At 33.8% G+C, this 15,361-nt stretch overlaps 1 protein-coding gene across 1 annotated transcript in view; it reads left to right on the top strand.

The window, feature by feature from the left end:
* SNTG1 (syntrophin gamma 1) overlaps positions 1-15,361 on the top strand; it is a 504,168-nt gene that overhangs the window by 18,043 nt on the left and 470,764 nt on the right. The window contains exon 3 of the mRNA XM_044682770.1: positions 7,533-7,589. Within this exon, the coding sequence (XP_044538705.1) occupies positions 7,533-7,589 (57 nt within the window). The remainder of the gene's footprint in view (positions 1-7,532; positions 7,590-15,361) is intronic.

Below are 15,361 nucleotides of genomic sequence, written 5' to 3'. Positions count from 1 at the left end.
CTTTCTTTCTTTCTTCCTTTCTTTCTTTCTTTCTTCCTTCCTTCCTTCCTTCCTTCCTTCCTTCCTTTCTTTCTTTCTCTCTTTCTTTCTTCCCTTCCACAGGCCCTGCTCTATGACCTTTTCTAGTACTGGTGACACAGACTAGGGGATTTTATAAAGAAATAAGGAAATGAGCAGGAGCAGGACTGCTAAAAGGCAGAAAAGAAGGAAGATTCCAGGGAATTCAAGGGAAGAATTCTAGGGAAGTGACAGTATGAGTTTCCTCTGAGAGACTGTTAAGGGAGTAGGTTGAGTGTGTCTGAACTCCTTGGTTGGACCTTATGAGTTTGGGGGCGTCCCTCTCCTGTGGCTGTCTTTTGCATACAATTTTTGTTCCTGTGTGTGTGTATCCGGTTGTTTCTGATTGACAGATATTTCTACAGAGCTGCTAAAGACATCTAAAGCTATCTGTCAATGAGATCCTTTCACTTTGAGCCCTTGTTCCTGCTTACCCTCCAACCTTTCCAAAACTAGTCACCATCTAAGAGGGGGAATTTGGTTAGTGAGGTGTTTGTATTGGAGGAATTGGGATTTTTAGGTAGAGAGGTTATTGATAGAGCAGATACCAGCTTTAAGAATGTGGTGGGAGGTTTACTTATAGTCTGTAGTTAGATTATCCCAATCCCCTTCCCTTCCTTCCCTTCCTTTGAATAAACCCTTTTTTATATCATTTGCATATGCTGTAAGATGTATCCTGTTGGCCATTCCCAAACCCTGAGAAAGTTATGATTACTGGTCTTAATAATCATTCCTTGACTATTTGAAATCCCTTATACCACCAACTATCATTTAGATACCTTTTTCAGGGGATAACTCCCTTTCTACCTCATGCCTTCCTTTCCAGGCCAAGAGGGTCAAGTAAGATACTGTTGACTTTTTGTTTTATTTTTCCCCAGAATACCTGTCAATGCAATTTTTAATATAATTTTCTGACATTTTATGATGAATGTTCTCCAACTCCCATGTCTCCATCATCCCTAGAATGGTAGATAATGTGATATAGATTGTACATATATTATCATACAATACACATTTCCATGTTCATCATATTGTGAAAAAAGACACATGATTACTTACATTAGAGAAAAATTCATGGAGGAAATAAAGTGAAGAATGGTATGCTCCAATCTGTGTTCAGGCACTATTAGTTCCTTCTATGATAGTAGATCTCCTTTTTCATCATGGGACTCTTGGAATTGTCATGGATTCTTATACTGCTGAGCGCTATTGTCTTTAAATTGAATTTGCACATCTCCATTTATTCCCTCTTATTATGTCATGAACTTCTCAGAGTCTCACAGGAAACAGTCTCCCATGAAGGTGGACCCAAAGGGAGAACTTTGAAAAGGCTAATTATATTCCTCCCTTAAAAATGTCTAACCACTGATGTCTTGCTTGGATTATTTTTCAATAGTTAATCTATTCCAATTTCTCATATTTAACTCATCCCAATAATTATGAACCCCTGGTTGTCAACATCTAAATCCTGTTCCCCATCCCCAAATATATATCTATCTATCTCAACCCTCTCTCCCTCATTTCCCACTATAGATCGGCTTACTTCTTCCTAAGGCCCATTGAAATCCCTGATTCAAAATTATCAAACATGCTTTCTTGTGGAGCTTTTTTTCTCAACATCTTTTGTCATATGGGTTTCCCTGAGACCTGGTTCCCTACTAATGAACAACATTTCTCTTGACACTTTCTTTTTTAATTTTTAAATTTTTTAAAAAGTTTTTATTTTTAGAAAAAATTTCCATGGTTACATAAATCATGTTTTTACTTTACCCTTCACCCCCTCAACCCCGCCCCCATAACTAACTTGCATTTCCACTGGTTTTAACATGTGTGGTCAGCCAAGACTTATTTACATATTATTGACAGTTACATTGGTGTGGTCTTTTAGGGTCTACATCCCCAATCATGTCCTCATCAACCCAAGTGTTCAAGCAGTTGTTTTCTTCTGTGTTTCCACTCCTGTAGTTCTTCCTCTTGATACTATTTCTGATAATGGCTACTCTTTCTCTCATAGCCTCCAAATAACTGATCTTGATGGAGATGGAATATTCCTTATTCCCCATTTTCACTTGTAGGCTTTCTCATTACTATCTTCACTATATAAAGTCCCCTCTTTTTAAATTTACACTATCAAAATTTAACACCCAACCATGATCTGAATTGTTGTTATCTATTTACCTCCACAACAATCTTTTCATTTCTAACTGAGAACATTGCCCACTTCACAGTCTTTCTCTCCTTATGTGTTGTTATAATAGAGTGCTCCATACATATTGATACTCTTTTAAATACTCTAACTTTCCAGATTTTCATTCGACTAAATTTCTACTCTTCTACTCTACTCCAGCTATATAGAGATAGTTATATTTGATGCTTTCATCACTCACAAATTGTTTTTCTCTATGAACTACTATTTTATCCTTCCACATTTTCTGTACTATCACCTCAATTCCACCTACTAGTTCCTACTCAACTCTTCCATCACCTCTGAATTTGTTTGCATTTGCCTTCTTTCCTTAGGTCTACCTTTGTGTCCTGTAGCAAGGAACATCTGGACAAGATGGAGAACAGCTCGAGTGACAGGATTGTGGGTTACAGATTTTGTAATTCACCCAGGGTGGCATAAGCCAAGGGCAAAAGACAGTTGGGACCACCTCTATAAAAACCCTTGGACTGAGATACTCAGGGCCTCCATTTTGAGGAAGGGGACCTTGGGAGTGGGTCGCAAAAGGGTGGGTAGGCCATAGACCTGCTAATCCGGCATCCATATCTCAATATTACAAGAAGCTTGCTATTATATTGAGCTGAGAGACAAGAACAGCACAACTGCTAAGAAGAACATCACTACCTTTCCCAGGGACTGTGAGAGAGGAAGAGCCTCCAGCCAATATCAATCTGCTGCTCTTAGATACAAACTACCTTAGTTCCATAGACTTAGTATAGCATTTCCCAACATCTTTTCTGCGTCCTGATCTTATCCTTTTGAGCTAATAATAAATCCTGTTACAACTTAATTCAAGTGAAGATTGGCATTCCTTCCCAGCCTAGTAAATATCTACAGCTATAGGGAAAGGGATTTATCAAATAGCTTTATCCATTTAGCACAACAACCACCAGCCCATAACCAGCCTTATTATCGAATCCAAACCCAATCCAGGGAGCTAGAGGAGCTGTGGAACATGCATACAGCCCCTCACCAGATACTTGGCTTGGGCACTGTTAAGAGGCAAGGGCTTGGCTAAGCTCAACACCCATAAGCCCTAGTAGTTACCAGCACATCTTTATGATCACACAGGCAATCCTATCCATCGCTCAGCCTTAGATTCTCCTACTACCTGAGGATCTAGGCCAGTTAGTCAGGTCCAGCTCATTGAGCCATTGGCCCAGCATAGTGCCTTTTAACAGTCCATATCTAACCCTGCACTATGCTCTACTCTAAAATTATGTTCTTCCCTGATTTTTTCATAGTCTACTTTCCTTTCTCAAACTTTCTTGTCTTTCTACAAGCTTCCTACAGTAACTCATATCCTCTTTTGCCAAAACCATATCTCAAATCACTCAGATGTCTTCCCTCATCATCTCTTCCTTCACACCAATTTCACATGAAAAAGTATATGATCTCCTTACTAAAGCTAGTCCCTTTATAAACATCCCTCAATCCCAATCCCATTCAATTTTTTCAGAAAATTTTCTCCCAAGTCATTGTCATCTTTACTCTCTTATTGTCAGATACTTTCTATTCATGAATGCTCTCCCTCTTAACTGAGATCCTAAACATGTTTCCTCATTTTTAAGGAATCAAATCAAAACAAACCAAAAAAATCTCTTACTATCCACAGTAGCTATTATCCTCTATTTTTTTCTTCAGGAAGTCATTAATAACTAGCCACTCCTCTTTCTTTCCTCTTCCTGTCTTCTAGACTCTATAATCTGGCTTCTGATCTCACTAGCAACAGAAATTGCCCTTTCTAAATTTGCCAATGATTATTTAAATATTTGCAAGTATAATATTATTTTTCCAAACCTCATCAGTCTTAAACTCCTATAAGCATTTGACACTGCCTAAAATTTTACTTCCTATGTATTAATTTCTCTTCTATGTATGTGCATGTGCACACACATGTGTGATAGTGCTATCTTCTGATTTTCCTCTCTGCTCTGTGGTCACTCCTTATGGTTCATACTAGCTCTTCATGCATATCTTGACTAATACATTTACCCCTTCCCCAAAGGCTCTGTTCTCAGCCCTCTTCTCTTTTCCCTCAATATTATCTCACTTAATGGTCTCATTAGCTCCAAAGATTCCAATTATCATCTCTATTCAGACAACTCCCAGTTCCATATAGTAATCCCTATACTCTTTCCCTAGGTTCAGTTCTGCAACTCTAATTGTCTATTGGTCATTGGGTTTCTCTTTGTAAAACTCATGATTTTTCCCTTCATACTTTCCCCTCTTCTGAACTTCCTTATTGTTGATGCCACCACTAATCATCCCAATTGCCTGGGATCTCACACTATGCTGTCATCTCAGCTATTTTCTCTCACTCATCCTTTTTTACCTTTAAAGCATCTTCCATATTCTTTCTACTTACTACTTACTACATCTTCCTTTCTACTCACAGAGTTGTTATTATAGTTCAGGAGCTGTTGTCTCCTGTCTGAGTTGTTATAGTAGCCTTTTAATGAGTGACCCTTTTTCAATTTTCATGCTACTTCAATCCATCTTCCTAGCATCTGCCAAGGTGATTTTGTCTAAAGAATAAATTTGTCACTTCTTGGCTCAATGAGCTCCAATGGCTCCATACTTTCAGAAGAATCAAATATAAATTTATTTTGAGGGCATTCAAAGTGCTTCCTAATTTGTTCCTTTTGCAGTTTTCTAATTTTCTTACTCTTTACTCTTCTCCACACAATCTAACATTCATCTATACAATCCTGAGGGACCCTATGGGTTCCTGTTCCTTGATCATGATACATCATCTCTGTTCTTTTGCCTTATCTATCTCCCATTTTTGGTATTCACTGATTCCTCTAATCTCAACTTTTTGTTTCCTTGGCTACATTAAGGCTTATCTAGATACAGCCTTCTGCAGGTGACCTTTCCTGGGACTTTTAAGCAACTAGAGACTTCTCTTCCACATTCTTGTATATTTCTTGCATGTGCCTAATTCTTTATGTATTATATTCTTCATTCAGAAATAAGCCCCCTCAAAGTAGGGGATATTTTACTTTTTTGTCCCTTTCTTTGTATCCTTATCACTTGGAATACTGTATGAATATAATGGGAGATAGATAAAGGCTTGTGCACTGGACAACTAACATGGAAACCAGAGCAATACATAAGTAGTTTGTTGGTTATCCCATACTTTCACTCTATGATTGTTCCACCTCCTTTTCTGTTTATATGTCTATTGCATATACTGCTTCTTCTGCCTAATTTGTCTTGCATCCATGATCAGGATTAATCAAAGATAATTTCTATAAATGCTTTCTGTGCCTTATCTGCCTTGAATTCAGATCTAATTTATTAAATGTAAAGATATTTCATAATAACTACTTAAAATTAATCAAATATAAACATATTTGATTAATTTTACTATTTTCTATTGGAGATATGTCTAAATACATTATATGTGTGTGGAGTTTTGCAAAAACAAACAATTTTAACATAACATACTGAGTTGAAAATCAAAGGTTAATTGAGGAACTATTGAGAGTGTGTTAAATTACTTTTAAAATAAAGAAAATATTCATCTTATTTCATAATTTTATTTATATTAAATATTCCATAAATCTCCCCCCATGCCCCTTTATTTGAAAAGATAGGCTTAAGATGTATTTATTGACCAGGCAGTTCCTGATAAGTGTGATGATAGTAAAAATAAAGAAGTTATTTTTTAAATTGTGTTTAATAAGATGATTTTTAAAATTTTAGATATACTTATTACTGAATGTCTTCTAATTAAGTAGAATTCTAATTATTTGTGATGCGTATCTGCCTATTTCTATCTTTTATGTCATGCCAAGGAGAAATGAAATTCTGTATAAAAATTGGCATAATTTGTTTTGTTTGAATATAGATTATGTATGGTTTAAGAAATTTTTCAAAAATGACAACTTTTTCCTTAGTGCCTTATTTTATTTTATTTATGGACACTAAATAGCTTAGCTTATGCTTAAGAATACTTGCAAATTTGCCAAAATATAATGAATAAGTAGCCTGTGCTCCTGAGCTAATGAGAACAAAAGTCTCTTGTGCTTTTTCTTATTCACTCTTTTGGAATGTTATCTATTCTGAAACTGCTTGTAGAACTAGTACTAAAATGAGCACAAACATTATCTTCTAATATTAGATGGGGAAAAGTCTTTCTTAGAAAGTGGATAATGCTTAAGCTTATGTAACATCTAAAACTAAACTGAATATACCTATCAAAGAAGATAGGTCATTTGAGATATTCAAGGATGAAACTTTGATGAATGGATGAAGAGGGTTCAAGTCTCCTTGGGATGGAAGAAGATTTTAATTGCCATATTTCCTTTATAATTATTATATCTCAAAAATGCAGAATATCAGGATACAAAAGTATATGAGTTTCTATTATACAATGTGTTAAGAAACATTAGTGCCACATTAGACATGTAGATAAAAGCATGTACATATGTATTTGGGACCACACATAATTAATCATGATATAAATTCAATTTTACAGTCAATTTTTGCTTATCTTTTGAAGGATGAAGATAGTTAAACAATTTTTAAAAAGTAGATCCAAAAATCATTCTTATTTAGATGTAAAATACAGAGATTTATGACTACTTAATTCAATAAGAACATTTTACCCATACTACAGCTAAATGATCCTAAGCAAATCACTTAACCTCCTTGGGTTTTAGTTCCTTACTATTTAAAATGTTGGAGTTGTACCTAAAATTTCCCTTTCAAGCTCAACATCTTATAGTTCATCAATGCATATAATAATGAAATGCATTTGAAAATATATAGCCATTTTCCTCAACTACTTCTATCCCTGCCCTTCTGGATCTCCTTTAACATCCACATTGAAATTTGACCAAGTAATGGTAGACAGGATATCCTTTGTTTATAAACATTATTTACAGTAGATGACCAGTACATGGTTGTATGCAAAAATGAGCCTTTTAATCTCTGTTCATCATGATAATTTAAAAAAATGACAAATGGAGTTTTAGAAACTTTAGATTTTGAAGCATGAGCATAAATGGTTTGAACAATGCTTAATTTTTCTTTGCTCTGCAATTTAATAGCAATTTAATCTTTTCTCAGAAATTTGAAGTTTAGAATCTTAGGCTTATTATAAGTTTTTTTTAATTATTATTTTTACAAGACTAAACTCTTATGTTATTATGATTAAATAACCAAAAGAGAGAATAGAAATGTGAATGTAAATACAGTATTAGAATCTACTAACCACTTTAAAAAAAACCCTCTTTTTCAGGAAAGAACGGTGACCATTAGAAGACAAACTGTAGGAGGATTTGGATTAAGCATAAAGGTAGCATGTCATTTCAGTCTATCATCGCATAGGCCATGCTAAAGCGCCTGCCTTATCATGCATTTTATTTTTGTGAATAAAGGAGAAAACACATCAGAGGGCCATGAAGCTCCCCCTCTCATTTGGCTTAGGGATAAAATTGGGTTGGACCTCCCAGAAAATCAAATAAAAAATCCTCTTTTCTCTTGGAGAAAAAAAATGCTTGGGAAATATACCTCTTTTTAGCATGGGATTCCATCTTGTTTTCTGCTCTAAATCCTAAAGCAGTTTATATGTCATTTTATAACCAATGAATGTGCTGAACGTTCTACCTATCTCTGGGTGAAACAAGGGGTAATTTCCAATAAGGTCCATATTTAATAAGATATGGGAGTGAAGTTGTATTTGCCTACTTTTCTTTTTTTTCATTTCCATTATAGATTTAATATTCATTAAAATTTCATCTTACAAAAACAAGCACAAAGGAGAGTCAGAGTTGGGTAACAGCTCTCTGATAATGATGAAGAGAAGCAGAAGGGAAAGAAATATGCATTTATATAATACTTATTATGTGGTAGACATTTTCCAAAGTGCTTTACAAATATCTCATTTGATCAGATTACCTCATTTATTCATTCATTTCCATTCATTAATAAAACTGAAGGTACTATTGTTTCTCTGATATTGATTTAGTAAAGATATGACCAAACTGTAGTTTATGGGTCTCCTTTTCTTCAGAAAAAAGTAATACCATTAATATGTATTTAAGTTACCAAAGTCAGATACTTTGCATCCTATGCAATTCAGAAATAAAGAAAAGAAGGAAGGATGTAAAGAAGGAAGGAAACGAAGAAAGAACAAAGTGTAAGAGAAGGGGGAAAAGAAGGAAAAGAGGGAAGGGAGAGAAAAAAATGAAAGAAAGGAAGTGAAAGAAATAAGAGAAGAAAGGAAAATGAAGAAAATAAAGGAAAGAAGAAATTTCTTAAGACCCTTCCTTATTGAAAGGCTGATTAAACTACAAACAACCCCTACCTTCATGTAATTTATATTATCCTGGGGACTTGCCTAATGTAAACAGATAAATATATAATTTGAAGAGGGAGGGAACAATAACCATCACACCTGATTTTAATCTTTTAGCTGTACACAAATAGATATTAGTGTCCTGCCTTCTCATTCAGTATAGCCATCTTCAGATTATGACAGCACTGAGTAAAATTAAGGACATATCTCAAAGCATGGGGAAGAAAGATTTAAAGTCTGCATGTAAAATGAAACTACTATTTATAAAATTATTTGTTTTTAGGTGACCTTATAAAAGTGACTCACAAAGAAGGTCAATGTGTATTTGTTTTGTGTTACCTATGATAAAACTTATAGATGGATTTTTTAAAATTACTTTATGCGTTGACTTTGACTTTTGAAATAGCAGATGTCCTCTATTCATGAGAAATAAATTATTACATTCTGCTCAGGTTTTCTTAAGAATTAAGTAAAACTAAGGAAAAGAAAATCCTTTTTATTCAACAAGGACTTAGAGTTAAATTGCCCTGACATGTTAAATTCCATTTAAGAAGGTTGTGGGGAGGGAACTTAGGCAGTATATGAAAAGAATATTCAACCTGAGTTTGAGTCATGAAAAAAAAAATTATGTGAAAATGATTGCCTTATTTTGTAAGAGTAATTGTAGGTAACCTGATGTTCTTCCCACTTTCCTTAGTTAAGTGTACATATGACTTGGAAATATTATTCTTTTTTTTAATTTAGGGTGCCTCATTTAATACAGGGCTTATAGAAGGTCAGCATAACTATTATTGTGAAGAGTTGGGTGTTAAATGAAACAATATTGGAGTAAATGGAGGCCTTTTATTTGTTTTTAAAAGAATGTACTGATCATTTTAACAGCAAAGATTTATAGTTCATTATTTTTAATAGCTCAATTAAAAATAAGTATTTAAGTCACATGACTTGGGCATCTAATAAAAAATAATAGTGTTTGTGTCATGATTGAGAAGTCTGACCCCTCACTCTAGATTCATGGTAGAAAATCAGAATCCTCACATTCCCTATATAACCTATGAAACATTTCTATTCCTCTCCCATTTCTTCTTCCCCCTTTCTCTTCTTCATTCTCTTCCCCTTTCTCTTCTCTGTCTTGCTAACATACACATACACACGCACACACACACACACACAGAAACACACACACAATCTTTCGGTTGCATTTCTTGTATTGTTCCATAGCTGAAGCGTCAATAACTACTACATGAAATTCTGTGTTTAAAATCAATTGGCTACACTGAACAGGAACATACTGATTTCTCCTCCATGTGTATTAGGATATATAGCTTGTGCAAAAGTATTTTTCACTACCTCTTTCAAATTGTATGTTGAAGAAATACTGTGAAGCATTCCTCCAATATCATATTTTGAATAACAGACATAAACAGAAAGTAATCAATTGAAAATTAAAAATCTAGGGAACTCATGATTAGAATACAGATTCAAATAGACCAAAAATATACAATAGTAAAGGAGCTCTTTGACTAGGAGCAAGACATAACATTGCATCTCAGCCAAGGAGAGGAACTGATCTTAGAAAGAAGAACCTGCTTTCAGGAATCTCTTTGGTTATAAGCACTAGAAGTTACGGGAGATTGTGTATGTCTGTGTAGTTGGTAATACTTAAATGTCTATAACTTTGAAGTTTCCATTTGCTATTCAAAAGTTCCTGCTTGCTTATCTCAATCATCTCTACCACTGTCTTTATCCTTACTGTGTTAGCCATTCATGTCCCTTTTTCAATTACATACTATCATGCTTAGTATTTTCTTTGACAAGCACAAGTCATACCTACTTATATGTACCATCTCAATCCCGAAGCTTGTATGTAACACATATTTCATGGATTTGGAGATGAAAAGGACTGTGAAGCCATATAGTCCACATCTCTCATTTTTGTAGGAAGGAAAGAGAACTCTGAAAAGGTTGAGTAACTTATCAAAATTCTCACACATAATTAGCATTACATGTGAGATTAGAATTCATGTCCTTTGATTATAAAGCCATTGTTCTTTCCAAAATATACCTTTATTATTATTATACTTTAAGTAGTTCTTTTATATTTTCAGGACATTTTGCATATATTACCTAATTTGAGCCTTATAACGATAATAAATTAGTTGCAATAGACATATTATTATTCCCACTTTATAAATAAGGAATAAAATGTTATAGAAATTTGAGACTCTCAAAGGTCATGAAGGAAAAAAAATCTATCAGAAGCATATCTTAGACTCACATTTTAATGACTTCAAGTCAAGCAAATATGAGATATTTTCTTAAAAGCAGGTATGATGTATGATTCTGGATCAAGTATTTGAAGATATTAAAGTATTTTGGGGGGAACAAGTGATCATTTTTAATATATTTAAATCCTGTCCTTGTGTTTTTTCTTTTATTTAATATTGAGACTGAACAATTGTTAAAAATGAAACAGTAACAATCCCCTCCCCTAGATATCTTTCAATCTCACCTTATATTCCGGTAAATAATTATTATTTAATTTGGTCAAGGAAGTAGCCCTTATTGATGACTTCTGTTTTTAAAATGCTAGTTTATATGCAGATTATTCAGCGACTAGCAAAAAATGCATATTATAAGGTTATTTTGATACCTCAAATTGGGCATACAAAGCCCATTTGGGTCTTGGGTTCATCTTAGTTTTATTAAATGTATGACAACCAAATTAAATTTTCTTTGAGTTACCCTGAATATGTCACTATTTCCTTAGGCACTACAATGAACTATACTATGCCACTGAACTTTTAATCCAAAGATGAGTCAGCTAACTTTCAAGGACATGTACAGACTTATAGACATATGAGGCAAGTAATGTGTCAGGCAGAAGGAAAGGTAGGATGAAGATGGTTCATGAAGACAAATACAGAACAGAGAAATTTATATTTCATCTTATAGTTATTAGGGAGACCATAGAATTTATTGAGTGGCAGGGAGAAGGGAATGAAATGATCAGACCTGTGTTTTAGGAAAGTCATTTCATCAACTATATAAAAGAGAGATTAGACACAGTGAAACTCATTAGAAAGATATTGCAATAGTTGTGGTGGGAGGTAATAAGGGCCTGAACCAAGGAAATAGATGAGGAAAGTGATAGATAAAATGGTGTGTATGTATGCTAAAAAAGCATACATGATGATGTAGAAATAATTAAATTTTGCAAAATTTTGGGGTCTTCAGTTAATTATAAGTGAGGAGTTTAAGAAGATGCTGCTGTTGTGAGTCAATGTGATTGGAAGTACATTAGTATTCTTAGCAGTAAGAGAGAAGCTTGGGAAAGTTGTAGGCTTGAAAGGAAAAGAAAAAAAAGTTGTTTTAGAAATGCTTGAGATGTGTACAAAATATCCAGTTTGAAATGATTATGCAGGCTTTTAATTCAAAAGAGGGAATATGGCTGGATCTATAGTTATGGAAAGTCATTTGAATAAATGTAATCATTGAGCCCATGTAAGGTGATAAGGTCACTAAGTGGCATATTAAAGAGGAAGAAAAAACACACCAAGACCAAGTTTGGAGGAACATACACAGATTGTGGATATAAACTGCATAATAATATGCCAAAGGGAACTGAGATGGATTGCTCAGAGAGAACATCCAAAAGGAAACATTGTCATGAGAACCCAGGAAAAAAAAAAGAGGGATTTTAGGAAGCCAAGGTGTTGGATGAACAGTGCCAATGCTTCCAAAAGGTTGGGAAAGATGAAAACTTTAAAAGAGAGTAGGAAAAGATACCATTTTTCAAGGAATTTAGCTGAGAAAGGAGTAGAGATAGAACATGGTAGCTAATGAGGGTCTTAGGATATAGTTAAAGTTGTGTGAAGATGAGAGTTGGATGTGTTTCTAGGCAGCAGGAAGTGACTGGATGGAGGAATACTGAAGATTTGAGAAGATGATTATAGAGGAACCAATCAGAAAATATAGGAAGGATGTGTTCAAGAGTACATATAGAGGGGTAGACCATGTCAAAATAAAGGACAACTTCTCTCCCCTGGAGATCACAGTAGAGGAAGAGATTTCAGAGAATAGTGTGAAGTAATCATGATATGAGACAAAAAGAAGAGAGATTTCAACCTGAATAGTTCCCATTTTCTTAGGAAAATCCTCAGTTGGGAGACTTGGGGAGAAATGGAATGGGAGTTTTGAAGTAAAAGGAGTATCTTGGAACGGCTATTGTGATGATTGGGATATGGAATCAATTCAGTTAGTGAAGAAAAAAGGAATTATTTACAATGGGACCCTAATCACATATGATTAGATAATATGAATTTATGGCCTACTTAGGAAAGTTGCATGACTTCCTTCAGTCCATTCAACAGCACATGAATAGGAACAGAGGTGGTAGATGGAAGAAAGATAGGAGCAATCTAGGATTGGATTTTGGTAAAATGCTAGTATTTATTGTAAAGAGGGACAAGAGAATCAAGAATAGAGTATTGAGCAAAGTTGACTTTGGTGTTGAGATTGAGAAAGGAAAGAGATTATAATGAGAACATGGATGAAGGCCTGGAAAAGCAGTAAGTGGTGTAGAGATAAGAAGTTAAAGAGAGGACAAAGAATTGATGTACAATGAGTAATTTATAATCATAAGTCTCGAACACTTTTGAGGAAAAGGTATAATAATTGTTCTGTGTCATTGAAGTGGAGTAGAATAAGTCAGAAAAGTTAAATAGATTGAGGAACTGATTGGTAAGGGTATTTGAAGGGACATTGAAATATATTTTTTGAAGTCACTTGGTAGAAATAGAGAATGAAAAATAATCACTGAACTTATTGAGAAAGGAAGGAGACTTCTTTGGAGGCTGATCAAAAACAAATACCAGTTTTTGGTTTGGGTGTTAAATTTGGAAAAGAAAGAATCTTAAAGGAGAAGAGATTGCTGATTGATTACCTTTTAATAGGATCATAGATTTAGGACCAAAAGGGACTTCATATACTATCTACTCTAACTCCCTTATTTTTACAGAGGAGGAAACTGAACCCCAAGAAGGTCAAGTGAATTCTTCATGTTCACACAGTTCTAAGTGCCAGAAATCCAATTTGAATCCACATCCTCAACATCTAGTTTCTATCATACATCTTGTATCTTGTCACACCTTATTTCTTTGAATAGATAAGTTACAATGCATATGGAAGAATGCATATGCCATCAGTAATTGTTAATGTGATAGTTAGGTTTCCTGAAATGCTTTTGCTTTTCTTTCTTTTTTATTTTTCATTGTAAGAAATGACTGTGTGGAAGAGGGATATATTAAGTATATATTTAAATTATTTAGATATATTTATAATATATTGATAAGTATATATTTATATATTTAGAAGTATTTATATAGAAATGTAGAGGACAGAAAATATGTCCATAATTACTTTTATACAAATAAAGAAATTAAGAGCATCTAAATGAAGGCAGGAAAAAGATAATAAACCACTTCATCATTAGGTCTAAAATTTAACAAAAAATGTTGAAGGACATAAGAATATTTAAACTAGACTTGTCACTCCATTTTTTTCATAATAATCTAAATAAGACCCCTTCTTCCTTTTCCTCTATTGCTTTATTATCTAAAACACTTGACTTTTCTGAATTTCTGTGACTCTCTCTAAAATGTCAGGAATTCACATTCAGGCCCCAAGATACTAATATTTGTTTCCTTGATCATTCCAATAAAATAATTTCATTGTAACTAAATAGATCATTCAGCTCTGTATATGTTTGTGTGTATGTTTGTCTATGGTGTGTTTGAAAGAAAGAGAAAAAATAAGAGAGAGACAGAGAGAGGGGGTAGACTGAGAATGATAGAGAAGGACAAAGAGAGACCAAATGATAGAGAAAGATGGTCAGAAATAGAGAAATATGTGCAAAATTAGGAAATGAGTCTAAAATTTATAGGATTTCTGTGTGTGAGGCTTAACATTTCTCTGCCTATATTAATTTATCTTATTTTGATATTTTAAAATTCCATCCAATATTGAAATGAAAGCAAATATAATTTAGATGGAAATATTTCTTAAAATATTTAATATTCTATTACGATTATCTTCATAAACCTAATTCTTAACTCTTGATGATGAATATATTGAAGGGATTAATCAAGGACCAACTTGTACCATTAATATATAAACCCTAGTCAAGTTCATTCTGTTATCCCATTTACATCAATATTTCCTCATAACTGTTTTTCCTGGTTGGCACTTGTCCATATAATTGCAGAATAGAAAGATATCATCAGTAGGTTTCCACTTGATATAATGTCACTTTTTGATAAAATGCAACCAAAAAGAGGCCTCCTATCTTCTGTGACCCTCTTCTGCTATTGCAACTAAGGAGGAAGAATGACAAAAACAAAGGATGCAGAGGGTCCTAAGAATCACGTTATTTTTATACAGTCTTTAAATATTAACTTTTTTGACAATTCTAAACATGCAACATTGTCCACTGATGGACAAGTAAAAATACCACTAGAGAAACTAACAAATTTGCACTATGTAATTCAAATAAAGTCCAACATCCATTCTAGTGTTTTTAAAGTAATCTGCCATATTCCAACATTTTTCTAATATTGTCATACAGGTGATTAGTTACTGATATTATTAACAATGTATGGTATGCATTTTTGAGGGTGTAGGTGGGCTTATATTACAGTAGTTAAACATTTACACTGAAAGAAAATTATCTTATAGATTAAAAAAATTCCTTATCTAATACAGGCTGAAAT

Source organism: Gracilinanus agilis, chromosome 1 (genome assembly GCF_016433145.1).
Source record: "Gracilinanus agilis isolate LMUSP501 chromosome 1, AgileGrace, whole genome shotgun sequence".
In the NCBI taxonomy this organism is placed as follows: Eukaryota; Metazoa; Chordata; class Mammalia; order Didelphimorphia; family Didelphidae; genus Gracilinanus; species Gracilinanus agilis.
Note: the sequence above shows the minus strand (reverse complement) of the source record. Positions and strands in the feature narration are given on the sequence as shown.